Source organism: Pelodiscus sinensis, chromosome 26 (assembly GCF_049634645.1).
Source record: "Pelodiscus sinensis isolate JC-2024 chromosome 26, ASM4963464v1, whole genome shotgun sequence".
NCBI lineage: Eukaryota > Metazoa > Chordata > Testudines > Trionychidae > Pelodiscus > Pelodiscus sinensis.
Window position 1 is genome coordinate 4,303,487 of NC_134736.1, and position 16,734 is coordinate 4,320,220.

A 16,734-nucleotide genomic window follows, 5' to 3' on the forward strand; every position below is an offset into this window, starting at 1 on the left:
GTGTTTCCCTCTCTTTGGATGACTGACAGCAAAATATTGTCCCAACAGAAGCTCTTCTTCCAATCACAAAGGCCAAAAGATCCTGCAGCAAGCTGCAAACTCCTGACCATGTTGGGAGTAAGGATGTAAAACTGTGGTCCGTCGACACCCCTCCTCCCATCGGGGGCTCTTGTGCATTTCAAAGCCATGGAGCCCAGAGTCAGCAGGGGACTCCCCAGCTGACCCTGGTTCCGGGAGGCATTTTAGCAGAAACTGGGATCAGCTGGGGACTCCCCAGCTGACCCCGGACTCCACTGCACTGCCCCTTTGAAATGCCAAGGCGACATTTTTAAGGGGCAGTGCCGCACAGCTGATCCCCAGCTCGGCTGTGCAGCGCTGCCACTTTGAAGTACCCCTTCTTCCCCCTCCCTTGCTGCCTCTATCTGATAGAAGGCGGGAGGGGGGAATCGACTAGTCAACTGACTATCCGATAAGCATTTGCTATACTAGTCCTTAACATCCTTAGTCGAGAGAGTATTTTCTAACAACCTGCCTCCACTGAGATCAGAATCCTTGTAAGCACCATTCTAGAGAATCATGTTTAAAACACGTACAGAAGAGTTCCCTGGCTCCAAATCTCAGTATACAGAGTGCCTGACTGCATTGTTAAATGGTTTACAGAGCTGTGTTATTGAAGCTGTGACATGATTTTGAAAACCATTAAAGCCCTGTCAACTATACAACTCCAGCCAGGCCAGGGGACCTAGTGACTACACAGTTCCATTTTGTAATCAGGTCGGGTTTTAGCCGTACCCTGAAACAGTTTTTAACCCTTGAGCATGTTGGTAGCACACTGCCAGAACATGAGAGTACATCTGAGGAGCCCATCTAGGCTCCCAAAAGGACCATGTTGTTACCAGTCCAGGGAAAACAGCATTATAATATGGTCCCCGCTCCACAGCTGAAGTACTGCAGATGAGGCTTCAGTAATATGATTGCACCTGGTTTATGCTGGCCACAGGTAACCCGAGTTGACATCTGACCAGCAAGACTAGTGCTTACATTGTGAATCACCAGAAAGCTGCTAATGCTGTTCCCAGTCTCTGTACAGTCAGGGCCTTGACAGGGCAGAAGAAACCAGTGCAGATCCTGGGAACACTTGTATATTTGTTTTCCGAAGACAATCTTTACATCCTGCCATCTGTCCGGATCTGCTGCCTTCATGGTTCCCATTGAAAATGCTCAGCTGGGTTTCTCCGTGATGAATTTAGCATGCAAACAGAGCAAGGCTTTGCCTATTTGTGCTGAATGAGACCGAATCTCAAGCCACCCGCTTCCCAGACTTTAAGTCTACCTCTGGCACTGGCGGGTGCCAGTGCAGCCAGACACATGGTAATCTGACTAATCTGCTCCTGCCCCTTATTGCAATGATGCCAATACTTCTCAGTGGGAGGCACAGGGCTGCCATTTGCCTCACGAGCATGTGTTTGGGACAGAGAGATGTGGATGGTAGAGGCTAATCCCCATTACTATTTCTCCCAAACTTCTACCCGCAGCCAGAGACCCCTGCCAATCCCACCCCTCCCTGCACTCCCCCCATGGAGTTCTCAAAGTCTGACACTAGGTGGCACCAATAGGATGGGAAAGGAACTGCAATAAAAGTAACAGTACCGAGCAACCAGGAAGAGGACACAGCTGACAGCCAGGTAGGCAAGTAACATGAAGAGCCAGACACCAGGAGAAAAGGGGTCCAGAAAAGAGAAGTAGCCAGGTTTGCGCCCCTAAGATGGAGACAAAAAGAGTCCAGCATGTTTTTGGGCTTTTTTTTTTTAATCAAAAAGTCAATTTTTCAAAATAACACAAATACATAGACCCAACAGTGAAATCACAGGAGCAATGAAGCATTAATAGAGGCAAACAAGAGAGTGGATCAGCAAATGATCTGGAAGAAATACAGGTGGGGCAAAAGGAACAAGGCATTAAGCTCTATGGCAGGTCACCAGAAAACAAGCATTTCCAGAACAGCCCTCTTCTTTACCTCACTTTCATTATAATAGGAATATAGGAACATGAGAATTGCCAGACCAGATCAGACCAGGGTTCCAGTTAGCCTAGAATCCTGTCTCAGACAGAGGTCAGAACCTCCTGCGTCAGAGGAAGGAGCAAATAAACCCTGCAGTTGAGGGATAACCTACCCTCATAGGAAATTCCTTCCTGACCATCATTAGTTAGAGGTTGGCATATGCCTTGAAGCATGAAGGTTTATATCCCTATCTGCCAAAATCACTTCTGGCCTAAATCCACTGACTTCCCGGGTGATACATCAGTGTGGAAGTTGACTCAATATTTTGATCTTACTTTTCTATAGCAAACTTGAAGGATTTCAAAAGTGTGGTCCCTGATCATGCAGTCCTTACTCATGCAAATAATCTTTATTCAGCAGGCTGGTTGTGGTAAATGGAAACATTTGTAAGTGAGAAAAGGAGCGTCAGATCCCACTGGAGTAAGAAGTGGAGAAAATGTTTGCATAAAGTTTTGTATGAAAAAGAAACATTTGCTATGTTGTTTCTGCCGCCCTTGAAATGTTCCTTTTCTGCCAAATTCAGTAAAATTGTTACTTTATATCAGGAAACGTGTCTGAATTTCATGTGTTTTCTTTTTCACACCATTTTTTCCCCTTAAAACACCTTAATTTTAGAGCAGAAAAAATTGTGAAATTTCAAGTTTTCTTCTTGGGGTGAATCTCGAATCTTAAGCATATTCCATTTTGCTGAGAATTCTTCACTCCCTCCAAACCACACACAAACAGCACCTCTGAAATGAGGAGGGCTGGAATCCATCCGCACCACTGCATACCCTTGGGGAGTAGTTAAAAATGAGGCAAAGGACACTAGTGTAAAGACTTTCTCATTCTGAATAATCTCAACAGGTTCCTAATATCCATGCAAAGAAGAAAGCATCTTGTGACATGTTATTCAGAGAGTTGGGGCCTTTGCATGAGCATTGTGGGTGCTCAATATTTGTGCAAATCAAGCTACTTGTTTTTAAAGTTTTGGCGGAAAGACACACACCAGTATCATCTCTATGGAATCCACTTCCATCATCAGACTCCCAATTTTTAGCTGTCTTTAAACCCAAATTATTTTGGGGCTTAAAAAGCAATTATCTCCCCTTCCTCCCCCCCAAAAATATTCCCATAGAAATATAGCCACAATATTTTTTCCAGGCTGAGAAATGCCAGTGACTGTTAAGGGAAAGTGTCCTGCAGAGTCAAGTTTCACAGTGAGCTGTGCCTAATTAGAAGCAAAAATGAATTGTCATAAGTTTTTTTAACTTTGGAAATTCAAAACCACTTAGGATGTTGCTCAAATATAACACTAATTTTTCAGCAAAAAAGGCCTTGCTTAATTTGTGCCCTACTTTTGGGTGGTGTTCCAAAATCCCATTTCCAAGATCTACCATAACATCTCAAGACCCTGATAATACAAACCAAGGCCCAAATTCAAGTCAGGATGGACCAAAAACCAACACCACCTGATTCAATATGCAAAGGAATGGCTCAGGAATGAACCATGAAACAGATGCATTCATCTTTTGTTCCTCTTGCTTCCCTTCATTACCCATTGTAGCAGTCTGCCCATCTTTACATCTTTCCTCGGCGAGGAGGAGTGTGACAGCTGACATTTGAAATGAACTGGGGACCCCTAAAACTAAATATATTAGCTCAAGCTGCTAGAGACTCAGGAACCAGGCACTCAGGGATGTAACAGACGCACATCTGTGAAACAGAAACAGTGGGGAGGTGCTAACATGCTGACCAGTGGTTTACACTTATATCACTGTGCCAAAGCTACAGCTGCTAGATGCTGCTATTACAGATTGGAAGAACCAGCCTGGGCAAACTCTGCAGTCAGCATAGGTGCAGCAGGTTAGAGCTTGAGGCACAAAAACCCAGATTGAAATAAGCAACCAGCATCTCTGGAAAAGGGAGACTTAGCTAGAAGGAAGTCTTGTTCAGACTTGGCTATTATGTGATTGTGGCCTAGAGTAACACCTTCTCTGTGGGACATTTTTTTGGTCCTTTCACCAACGTAATGAGGAATAATAAATTCTCTTTCTTTTACCTTGTTGGGAGGGGACACTTTGTTTTTCTTCATAAGCTCGCCCGGCCGCTTGATCTCTGCGCCAAGTCAAAGCCAACACGTTTGCACATGTGACAGCAGCTATGCTGAGGACTGACCTGGGGAGCTGCGGAGCTAAAAGCATGAGCTGTTGTGGGCACCAGTGCTCCCCAGATGGGGCTGTAGCTGACTTAGCTCCTTTGGATCAGGCATCGAGAAGGGATCTCCCACACGCTCCGCAGTGGGCTACACCGCCCTTCCCACCCTGGAATCCAGATGTCATATTTTGCACAGCTCTGCTAGTGACTAGGCGAGGCAGAATCTATCACACTGCACACTTCGTAGTCCAGAGCTCACGCTTCACTTCCCCACCAGCTGGTCTATGGGACCAGCCCTGGAATGACACTGAAAATCAGCAGAAAGCTGGTAGGAACAGGCCACTCCCAAGCTGGTGCCACATTCAGTGCACAAGGGCCAGGAGGTTGCACTGTAGAGATCTCAGCTTCCCACTGCACTGGGAATGCCGGGGGCACAAAGCACAGGGATAGGGGGTGAAGCCAGAACAAGCTAGGAGTTGTGCTGATTGCGCTTTCACCAGCCAGTGCGGTTCTCGTAGCCTCAACTGTAAACTAACGCTCCCACCGGCTGGCACAACACACCAAGGAAGGCAGGAATGGTAACCCTGGGAGTGATTCCCGGCTCAGAACCAAGGAGAGCCATGCATACCTCCCTGCATCATCTACAGAGCATGATCCCTCACTTTCACAGGCCTTGGGAGGCAGGCCAGTCCTCGCCCACAGACAGCCCACCAATCTGAAGCAAATTCTCACCAGCAACCACAGATACTCTAACTCAGGAACCAATCCCTGCAACAAACCTCGGTGCCAACTCTGCCCACACATCTACACCCGCGACACCATCACAGGACCTAACCAGATCAGCCACACCATCATTCATTCACCTGCACATCTACCAATGGAATATACGCCATCATGTGCCAGCAATGCCCCTCTGCTATATACATCGGCCAAACTGGACAGTCCCTACGTAAAAGAATAAATGGACACAGATCAGATATTCGGAATGGCAATTTACAAAAACCTGTAGGAGAACACTTCAGTCTCCCTGGACAAACAGTAGCACATTTAAAGGTAGCCATCCTGCAGCAAAAAAACTTCAAGACTAGACTTCAAAGAGAAACTGCTGAGCTACAGGTCATCTGCAAATTTGACACCAACGTTTAGGATTAAACAAAGACTGTGAATGGCTAGCCAAGTACAAAAGCAGTTTCTCTTCTCTTAGTGTTCACACCTCCACATCAGCTACTAGAAGTGGGCCTCACCCTCCCTGACTGAATTAACCTCGTTATCTCTAGCCTTATTCTGGCCGGCATATTTATTCCTGCCTCTGGAAATTTCCACTACATGCATCTGACGAAGTGGGTCTTTGCCCACGAAAGCTTATGCTCCAATACATCTGTTAGTCTATAAGGGTGTGTCTAGACTACAGGGTTTTGTCGACAAAAGTGGACTTTTGTTGACAAAACTATACCTGCCGCTGAGTTCTGTCGACATAACGCTGACAGGACTCAGCAGTTTTGTCGACGGCTGTAAACCTCATTTTACGAGGAATAACGCTTTTTGTCGACAGAGTTCTGTCGACAGAAGGTGTTATTGCATCTACACTGTCCTTTGCGTCTACGCTCTCATGTTGATAAAGCGGCTTGCTTTGTCAACAGAACTGGATGTAGTCTAGACACTCTTTGTCGACAGAAGCTTTGTCGACAGTATCTGTCGAAGCTTCTGTCGACAAAAGCTTGTAGTCTAGACGTACCCTAAGGTGCCACAGGACTCCTTGTCGCATCTACAGTGCAGTTTCTCTCCAGTGATAAACTAAAGAAATTGCCCTGAAGAGGCAAAGTGGCCCAACGTACAGAACAGTGGGCTGAAAATAAAAGGATTCAAGTTCTAGTCCTGTCTCTCCATTATTCTAAAAAGGTTCTTCTACCACTTCCATTGCCATGTCTAGACTACATGGCTCCATTAATGGAGCCATGTAGATGAGTTTACTAGACATAGGAAAATGAAGCGGCGATTTAAATAATCGCCGCTTCATTTACATCAAAATGGCCACCGCGCTGTGACGATCAGCTGTTTGACGGCACAGCGGGGCAGTCTGGACGCACCGCGGTCAACAAGGGCAGCCTCTGTCGTCTGCTCCGGTAAACCTCATTTCACGAGGCATATCGGAGCGGTCGACAAAAGCTTCCCTTGTCGACCATGGTGCGTCCAGACTGCCCCCAAACAGCTGATTGGCACAGCGTGGCGGCCATTTTGATGTAAATGAAGCGGTGATTGTTTAAATCGTCGCTTCATTATCCTATGCCTAGTAAACCCATCTACATGGCTCTGTCGACGGAGCCATGGAGTCTAGACAGACCCTAGCTGAGCACCTTCCAGTCGTGCATTAAGTAATGTGGCTACTAACATTTTCCATTGACCTGCTGGATGATCATGGGCAAGTCACGTCCCTTCCCATCCTTTGTCTGTCCCGTCTAGTTCGAGTGTAAGTCTTCGGAAGTAAGGACTGTCTCTCCCCATGTGTCTGTGCAATATGCAACACAATAGGGCCCTGCTGTAAGACAATACGATCCTGCTCCACTGCCCCCAGATCCCTACCAAAAATAGCCCCTTCCTCATTCAAACACACTTGCCTACAGCTCATGTTCATTCTCTCCAGAGTATGGCTGGACAAAGATCGCGGGGAGGGGAGGAAATGACTCTTTCTCAGCAGCCCATGAGTCAGAAAGTCCATTAGAGTCCCTGTGTCAAAAATCCATACTTGATTATACCACACCAAGTGAAACTGAGAAAAATGACAGCCCCATTTAAAGCTGCCATATTTTGTTATGTGTAATAAAAAAGACATACGCAGCAGGGTGGTTCGATGGGGGGGGGAATGATTTGGAACTGAAGTTATACAGAAAATAAAATACAATGTCATTAAGCGGGGCTTGGGGCTGGGAGGAGGGGCGGGGGGGAAGACTGGGATGTGCAGATGACTCTTCCACAGGAAATTTATTTGTAGTTATTTGTTAGGAACTGTCAGATCAGAGCCGTGGGTTAACATACGGGAGCTACAGTTCTCCATGTTGGAGGGGAGGGGGTAGGAATGGGAAAGCAGAAGAGCAGATGGGGATCTGGAGTTGCCTTCATCTGCTCTGCAAACTGAATCCTTCAAGGAAAGCCATGATTAGCTAGCATGCTGTCCCCTGTTAAATAAATATTTACTGGTTTAATTAGTCCATTGCCACACTGCTCTTATGCGCTACCTTCCTGTGAAGTGGGAAAATCCTACCCACTCCCAGAGGGCGTGAGTTCTGCTGCTTGAGCAATGGAAATGGTTGGTGGCATTCCGCTGCTCTGGAATCCAGCTCTGTGTGTGTGTGTGTGTGTGTGTGTGTGTGTGTGTGTGTGTGTGTGTGTGTGTGTGTGTGTGTGTGTGTGTGTGTTGGGGGGGGGGGCTGTTTTCTGGACAGTGGAGTTTGGAAGGATCATAAATGAGAACCGGTCTGTGGATGGGATCTGGTGCATCCACCAGCAATTGAACACCACTGCCCCCAACGCAACTAGGACCCAGGAATTACTCCAGCCTCAGTGCTTCAGGACCCATGGGACGGCGTTTGTGCAGGGTGCCTTTCACCGTGCTGCTGGAGACAGACAACTGGTCTGATTCCATGTGATACTTCCAACGTACTGATGCTATTCTATGTGCTGATGCTTGAAGAGGTAGCTGGGGATTTAGCCCTGAGTAAGAGAATATTTGCAAAACACTTCTTAGACCTAAAGCCATTTCAAATTTTGGCTAGATTCAGGGGCAGCCACAGTTAACGCTGCACCCCTCAGGGTGTGTAACCTTCCCATAAGCCCTGTACTAATATCCTCACGACTTCCCTGCATGACAGGTAAGTGAGGCTTGTTATCACCAAGTGGCCGTGGGGGAAGTTGCCCAAGATCACAGAGTAAGTCAGAAGCAGAGCATGCTCAATTATCAATTCCCCTCCCTTTAAATAAAAACCAGGACTGTGTAGCACTTTAAAGACTAACAAGATGGTTTAATAGGTGATGAGCTTTCGTGGGCCAGACCCACTTCCTCTGATCAAATAGTGGAAGAAAAGTCTGGCCCACGAAAGCTCATCACCTATTAAACCATCCTGTTAGTCTTTAAAGTGCTACACAGTCCTGTTTTTTGTTTCAACTGCACCAGACTAACACGGCTACATTTCTACCTCCCTTTAAATGTGTGTGAGGAAGAGAGAGAAAACAAAAACCACCAGAACCCAAACAGGCTGAAATACTCGGACACACAACCGGGCCATGGAAGGAGCTGGGGGATCCAGAAAGCATGCATTGTAAGGTAGGAGAATTTACATGCATTTGATCTTGGAACGCATGAAAGGATCTGATCCAGTCTGATCGGTTAACTCATTCATCCTTCCTTCTGCACGTATAAGAGGAAATAGAATTTTAACTAGATTTTAATTACTTGTTTGTTCTTGGCAGGAGACAACCCGGCACACAGATACGTATGTGCACGCTTGTTTACGTTCGTGTGGGATGCTGCATCTTTGCTGTGTGTTGAGACAGGGCAGGGACAGGGACAGAAGCAGCTTTAATTGTTTTATCTTGTTGTTGTTGTTGAGCGGATGGGTAATCGAGACTGTATTTCTTATCACCCACGGAGCCATACAAAGCACATATCAAAACACAGACGGGGTCTATTAGAGCATCTTGCTATAAACAACCTCAGTGCCACAGCCTGTCCTCGGTTACCCTGGGGAAGCTCTACTGACTCCATCTGGCTCTCCGAAGCGTTAACTGGCAAGAGCTGGAGGTGGGGTTCTGTTCCCAGTGCTGCTGTTGACTGCCTGCTCCACAATAAGTCATTTCACTTGGCTGTGCCTTAGTTTCCTGGCCATCAACTGGCAAAAGTATCTGCCCACATTTACAAAGGGCTTTGAGCTCTATGCCTGAAAAAGCATGATACAGAGTACTATTTGTATCCAAAAAACAGCTCCCCGTGGCAGCACTGGTTTTGGGGATATTGGATCAATACAGAGATAGAGTCATCTGAGTCACTAACTCACCTGCTGACACCATTGACACTCCTCCACTGAGGGCCAGACTCGCTAATAATGACTGAACTGAGCTGTGCCTCACGTAAAATCCAATCTTACCCCACAGGTGAGTGGAACTGGTCCCTACTGTACAGCACTCCTGTCTATTTTAGACAGGCAAACTGTAGAGCTCTCCCATCCAACTACTAATCAGGCCCAATCCTGCTGATCTTCAGAAACACGATGAAATGCTGCCAGGAAGTAGTACAGCTGCATAGCAACAAGCTGCTGCCTTTGCAACGCTAGTGCACCTGCTCCATTTGAAATCGGCTCCAAAGCCCACTGACCCTAATGGGAGCCTTTCCATTGACTTCATGAGCTTCGGAGCAGCTAAGAAGAGCCGCAGCAGGACTACAGTTGGACTAGGGCAACTGATTCAGGCTTGCGGGGCTAATGCCCTGGGGCAAACAATTGCTGGTAGAGACTCACGCTCAGACTGTAACCCGGGCTCTGAAACTCGGCAAGGCGGGTGGTCTAAGAGTGGGAGCGCCAAGCGTCTACTCTGCTAGTTTTAGCCCCGCTGCCCGAGCCAGAGTCGGCTGATGTAGACACCAAGACACAGTGCTGGGGGTGTTGTGGGGGAGGTGTTACTGCAGGGGAGGTGCACCCTTTGAGTTGGGTGGAGCCAAATCATGCAGTTCTCTGTGCACTGAGCTCTTCCTGGAACCAGTGAGGGCTCCGGTGGGATTGGGCACCGGGAATGGAATTATCTCTACATGGAGTCCCTGCAGCTGAAACAAGGTGAGGGGAGGACAGGGGAGATAAAGCTTGGGAGAGGGGAGGAGTCTATCACATTTGTGTTTAAATAACACCAATGTATTTGTATGAATCATTCATTATTCCCCTATAACTATATGCATCTGCATGCAAATAACTGCAATGACGTACACGGTTATAAAATAAGTCTCTTACCATATGAACTCGGTAGAGAATGCTAATTCCCAAAGTCATGAAAGGTTTAGAGAAATCAATCACCTTCTCCCGCTCAGCTGTGATTGTCAGGCCAGCCACTGCCAAATCCGCTTTCTAAAGAGGAAAGAATGCAGAGATCGTCAACAGCCTGCCCCCAAGGGGCTGGATCCTGAGGGAAAGGGGGGCTGAGAAATTACACCTCTGGCAGAAGGATCCCCAGTCCTGAAGGACGTGTCCCTGCAAAATCGGCAACACTCAGGGCCAGAGAGACCAACCTATGCTCTGCCTGTAGGGGAAATCCTGGCCTTGTTGAAGTCAATGAGATTTCTGCCATTGATTTCAATGAGCCAGGATATTTCCCTCCTGGGCGTAACTTCACTCCACGCAGGGGGCTCCGGGTAAGGGCAAGGCCCCACTGAGACAGTGCCAGGCCTCGTGCAGGGAATCTGCATAGTGTGCATTCCACCCTGCATTCAGGAGCAGTCAGTGGTCACCAAGCCTTGGGCCACGCTCAGAACAAAGAGCAATTCTTCCTTTTCCAGGGTCAGGGGCTGGAGACACTCACCCCCCCCCCCCCCCCCAGGCTTCCTCCCTCTTCTTGACCATCAGAAGTGGGGGCGCAAGGGAGAGTTCCCAGACTCTGTTATCCCAGCCTCAGTTTACCCATTTGCAAAATATGACTTTGTTCCCAGGCTCTACAGACCATGGAGGTCCTTGGCCGTTCTCACAGTTCCCCACCCCGCGGGCATGTTTTTCCCTTTGATGGTTCTTCACACTAAGAGCTCTGAGGTCAGACAGCATAAGGATGTCCTTCTATGAGACCCTGAGCTGGTCCCTTGTCCGTCATCCTAACCACATACCCAGGCCACTTTGGAGCCTGGAGTTTTCCTTGCTCCAATGCTGGGGAGAGAATTTCAGTCTTCACAACTTCCACCAGCCCTGAACTTTCAAAGCTTAACATGAGGTGAGGGATGCTATGAACTTACTCCCCACCCCCCATGTATTTATTCTTAGGAAGAGGCTTTATATGCCTTATTGGGGCAAAGCTAGCATCCCCACCCACCTTTACCCCATCCCAGGTGTGTGGCAATCCCCAGATGCTAGGTGGGGGCAGGGTTTGGGGAGGCCATACAAGAGGACACACCCCTCCCACATGGCATGGGCTGCAAGTCTGCAAAGAGGCTTTGGGTGGAGTGAGGCAGTGTGGGGGAGCAGCACAGAGCTGAAAGCCAGAGCATAACAGCAGATCATCTCGTCTGATCTGCACATCAAACGCCCATCCATGCAACCCATCCAGTTCCTCCGTACTCACCTGGACTAGACTAAAATATAACAGCCCTCAGAGACTATTGTGTGGCATGGGCAGAGAGCAGAAGAAACTAAAGTACTTTAATGCCCAAAGCCTCTGGAATGGCAGGGAATTGAGATAGATATAGATCCTCTTAGCAAGTACCCGGTACCCTCTGTGGCAGAGGAAGAGGACAAAAAAGAAACCCCAAGTCCCTTCCAATCTGATTAGGAAATTTTCCTTCCTCGCCCTGAAAGTGGCAATCAGAATTACCCGCCAAGCACCAGAGAAAGAGGATTTCAGTCCAGCCTCAGAACACTGGCCCCATTCTCTCCAGAGTCCCATCTCCAGCCCAGGTCATCTCTGGCGTATCAAAGGAAGGAGAAAATAAAACAAATCCAGAATGTGTCGCAGCCATAGCTGTTTTGTGGCTTGAGAACCCCAAGGAATTGCAGAGAAGTTTGGCTGTCTGGGCTGTGAGATGCATAGGAGACAACAGCCTACTATTGCTGTCAGCAAATATATTTGATCTAATATGAACAGAAATGCTTGCATGAAATAAATTATAACAACAAAAACATTTTCTTCCTTTGCACTAAAGGAACTGCTAGCTAGAAGAGTCAGAAAATGAAACTGATAAAATGTGAAAACAGTCAGCTTAGTTTCATTATTTAAGCTAAGTGAAATGCAAAAAGCAAGTGAAATAACCCCCATCAGCAGAATGTGAACTATCAGCACTTGAACACAACTTCTACCCCTTGAGTTAAAAGAATCTCTCCATCAGCTGGCAGCAGAAGCAGGCTGCTATCGTTTCTGTGAGCCAGCCACTAGAGGGCAACACAGCACACCTTCTCACAAGGTTGTAAAATATAGGTAAGTGCTATCAATGGGGTAAAGCAAATCAGATTTTTTAAAAATCCATCGAGATTTAATAATTTTCTAATGCAGATAAGTGATTATAATTTTAAACATGAATTTTATAGTTACGCATCCATTTAATGGCTTCAATTACTTTTTTTTAAATGAAGTCTGAACTGTTCTCATATATATTATATATATATATATATATATATATATATATATATATATATATATATATGTATTCTGCTACTTACAGGGTAAGAGGGAGCTGTTCCAATCATGCAGTTAGAAAAAAACCCCACAGCTTGTGTTTGCCATCCCTGAATTTCATGAGGTTTGCAAGGCAGTTAATGCACCATCAAACCTTGAAGGCCTGATAAAATATGCAGCTTATTTCTCCCGATCTGTGCCCTAGTTATAAATGCACCGTGAGATGGCAAATTTGCATGTGTGCTTCATTCTGCATGCTGCCTGAACCTGCTGCTATTGCAGGATTTTCTTTAGAATAACTGGATTAATCATCTTCTGGCAGAAGTGGGGGAAAAAACCCTTCCTCCATTCAAAGTCTCTGGTCTAAAGGGCTATAAAATGTAGAAAGAGCAGCAAGAAGAAAAACCAAGTGGTGGGTGGGTGGGAGAGAGAGAGAGAGAGAGAGAAAGAAAGAAAAATCTGCCCTTGAATTAAGCGGGTGCGTGGGTCCAGGAGAAGTTGATATCCTAGGTGCTGAGTCCGTGGGTGCTCCGGGGCTGGAGAACTCATAGGAAAAAGGCAGCCTCCCAGTAATCCTCCCTCACCTGCAATGCCTCTTGCCGAACCGGCTGATCAGAACTTCCCCCTCCCTCTTACCCACTTCAAACAGCTGTTCTGTGGCATGCAGGTGAGGGGTAGACGTGAAGGCCGGGAATGCTTGGGAGGGGGTGGAATGGGGCAGGAAGAAGTGGGGCAGGGTGGGACTTTGGGGAAAGGGTGGCACACTTCCTGGGGACAAGTATCCTCTAGCACATTAGAAAGTCCGTGCTTCTGGGTAACATCACATTCTGGGCACAAAAGATTTACTGGAGTAACCAGTGCCTGATGTTGTAACTGTTTGGAGGCCGCTATAGATGACACTTATGAAATTCAGGAGTAGAACTAGTCACAAGTTGGGGGATTTCTACCTATCCAGCAATCCATCATGACCTGGCATCCATCTAGACCCTCGATCCATTGGTGCTCTATAAATACCACCAGACTACAAAGGTGGCATCTATTGATCTGTGTGGCAGGGTATTAAAGGAATTCTATCCTTCGGGGAAGCTAAGCTAGACCAAATAGGAGCTCTCTGAACACTGTATCTGAGATGCTAACCGGAATAGCACTAAGACTGCTTTTGTCCTACACCAGCAGATAAGTTTTTTTAATCCCTTCTCTGGCTGCAGAGCTTCTGTGTCCTTGGCTCTTCCCTGTGCCTCCAAAGGCCAAAGGGGTATCTTCCCTGCTTCAGCTCAGACGTGGGCACCTTTGGCCTGAGACGTGGTTGTGATTTACAATCAGCTGTGTGCTGCTGCGGCATCTCTTTCCAATGCACAGTTGCAGCCAGCACAGAGAATTCTGGGATGCATGTGGATCTGTGTAGCTGACTGAGCACAGAACAGGAACATGCTTTTCCAGGAGGAAGCGACAGTGAGAGGAGAGGGCTAGACCGGAGAACACACAGGAAGCGCTCCGCCATGCGAACCTTCTCTCTGCACAAAAGGTGTGGTGTCGTTATGAAGAAAGAGGTTTGTGATGCCACCTAATGGTCCGATCCATTTCAGGAACAATTTCTGTGTGATGGCGGTTGAGCAAAAGATAGGTGGGAGGCAAGGGGTTACTTGCAGGCAGGAGAGGTCAGCACCTAAGTATGTGAGGAAAGCAGCACCCCTAAGAGAGAATCATGGTCAGACACCGGTAGAGGCTCCATGTTTGTTACGACATCTCTTAGAGGAGGAAGGAAATCAGATTGTTCTGGCAAGAAGCAAAGCAGCCTCTGCAGTCCTGGAAGACTTTGTTCCAAGGTTACCGCGTCTCTGTGTCACAGTAAATCCTATTGCTTGTACTCTACCTTGAGAAGGCTTATACAAATATGACGAGACTGTTCTCCTGAGACTGTGGAGGTAGGAGTAAATATCCAGTTTCAGTGATGAAGAAAGAAACACCGATACGAAGGAAGCACAAGTGTCCGTTATTCTGAATGTTGGCCCCTTGCACACAAACTCACAATGTTTTCTTCTCTTGGCCAGGAATTATTTTGAGCATCTCAACCTGCTGCCTGAGAGTCAGATCCTCAGCTGGTGTAAATCAGCATTGCTCCACTGATGGTAAAGCACCAGCAGTAAAGCAGCCACAGTTAGCCAGCTGATATAACGCCCCACCCTCAAAGAGCTTTCATCTGATGCAAAGCAGACATGCTCAGCATCAATTCACCCTCGATCCTGGAGACCACAGGTTTAAAACTAATAAAAGAAAGTTCTTTTTCACACAGCATGTAGTCAACCTGTGGAACTCCTTGCCAGAGGAGGCTGTGAGGACTAGGACTATAATAGAGTTTAAAGAGAAGCTACACAATTTCATGTAGGTTAGGTCCATAAAAGGCTATTAGCCAGGGGATAAAATGGTGTCCTTGGCCTCTGTTTGTCAGAGGCTGGAGACAGATGGCAGGAGACAAATCGCTTGATCATTGTCTTCGGTCCACCCTCTCTGGGGCACCTGGTGCTGGCCGCTGTCGGCAGACAGGCTACGGGGCTAGATGGACCTTTGGTCTGACCCAGTACGGCCGTTCTTACGTTCTTATGTTCATAAAGGTGAGGAGGGGATCTTGGCAAAGCTTACTGCATCTCTGGCTATCCTCAGCTCGGACACACTCCTCCTTTCCAGCTGGCACAGCTTAGAGCAGCCCCGGGCTGCTCTAACATACACAACGCCTAGCGCAAGGGCGGGCAATGAGCAGCCTGCATGCTGGTCATGGTTTGCCTGGGCTGCCAGACACTTGATTTACCTGCAGATCACCATTCCCGATGAATGGGAGCTGCAGGAAGTGGTGTCACAGACTGTGCCGCTTCCCGCAACTCCAATTGGCTGGGAATGGCGATCCGCAGCCAATGGGAGCTGAGAGCTACTGTGCCTGTGGGCATGCAGATAAATAAAGCGCATGGTGGCCTGCCCAAGGTAATCCTGGTGCACCCAGCCCAAGGGCTGCTCGTTGCCCACCCGGGTCTAGTGCAAATCCATCCCTCTGAGTGATGCAAAGAGTGGAAACTTTGTGACACAGAGGACCCGGGTCTTCATTTCTTGATGACTTTGCAGGACCAGAGGCTCTCGCTGTCTCTCCCTGGGAGACCAACAAATTAAGATCCCAATGGTATTAAACTTTGGTGACCATACCTATTTGTATTCTGTGCCTGATTATCATCTGATCAGACCTTGCGCTTTTGCCTCAAAATGGCTAAGAGAGATGTTTTCTCCCCCCAATGGCTCACTGAAGTCAACTCATCTTAGTAACACTGGCAGCTCTGCAAATGTTAACACTCTAGCCTCACTCCCCATGTGCTCATTTCGATTTCATCCCGCTGCTTCTGGGGGGAAGATGTGCCTCTTCTTTCCTCGCTGCTTCTGCACTCTGATCATGTTCAAGCATCAGGTGTTCCCCTCCCTTTCTGCCCAAGAACTGGGTGTGCATCTCATGTCTCTACTGTCTACCCTCTTCCTGTTATCAATGTTAAATAACCTCAGAAAAGACACAGTGTGTTCTTACAGCGCAGCCAGATGTGTCCAGAGCAGAAGACTGATGAAATGAGAACAAAACACTCGCAGGATCAGAGGACCCCCCGGTGGAGTGGTGTTTGGAATAAATCGTACAACCTGCCTTAACGAAAGCCACCTTGGCTGCTGCCTGTGCTCAGAGCACACACCCGGAAACGCACTCGCGCTGCAGCTGAGACTGTTATTAACTGCTGTGGCTGAATTCTGAGTGGTTACGCTGTGAGGCGGCCTTAAGAAATAAAACACTGTGATTTCCCATCCAGCGGACACGGCTCTCTCCTCCGGTGCTACCCTCGCTGACGTGGCTCATCCTGCCGCTAATGGGGACAGATGGCGCATGATGTCAGTCAACAGTTTGGTAAGAAAAGATCTTGTGCAAAAAGTCCTCTGTGGCACGGAGAACAGCCCTGGGAGATGATCCCTATCCTGGCCCTTCCTAACAGCAATGCCTGTTTACAGAGCACTTTTCAGCAGCAGATCGCAAAGCGCTTCACAACTTTATTTCCTCACAGTACACCTATGAGGTAGGGGAGCATAATTACCCTCATTTATAGATGGGGAACTCAGGTACAGAGAGGCTAAGTCACGTGCAAAGTCCTTGGTGGAACAGGGCTCCC

At 47.6% G+C, this 16,734-nt stretch overlaps 1 protein-coding gene and 1 long non-coding RNA gene across 6 annotated transcripts in view; one reads left to right on the top strand and one right to left on the bottom strand.

The window, feature by feature from the left end:
* LOC112547518 (uncharacterized) overlaps nt 1-16,734 on the top strand; it is a 131,130-nt gene that overhangs the window by 32,939 nt on the left and 81,457 nt on the right. For 2 of the 3 annotated variants that reach the window (XR_003091283.2, XR_012897767.1), the window contains exon 3: nt 8,414-8,516. This is a non-coding gene — a long non-coding RNA (uncharacterized LOC112547518). Of the gene's footprint in view, nt 1-8,413; nt 8,517-8,662; nt 9,992-16,734 lie in introns of those variants that run through there. The other variant, XR_003091282.2, reaches the window with a different exon arrangement.
* GRIK4 (glutamate ionotropic receptor kainate type subunit 4) overlaps nt 1-16,734 on the bottom strand; it is a 365,968-nt gene that overhangs the window by 16,416 nt on the left and 332,818 nt on the right. For 2 of the 3 annotated variants that reach the window (XR_012897765.1, XM_075909747.1), the window contains exons 13-14: nt 10,189-10,302; nt 1,651-1,760 (exon numbers count right to left, since the gene is read on the bottom strand). Coding sequence is in view for 1 of the 3 variants with exons in the window: in XM_075909747.1 (XP_075765862.1) it covers nt 1,651-1,760; nt 10,189-10,302 (224 nt within the window). In the remaining 2 variants the exon portion in view is untranslated. The remainder of the gene's footprint in view (nt 1-1,650; nt 1,761-10,188; nt 10,303-16,734) is intronic. The other variant, XR_012897766.1, reaches the window with a different exon arrangement.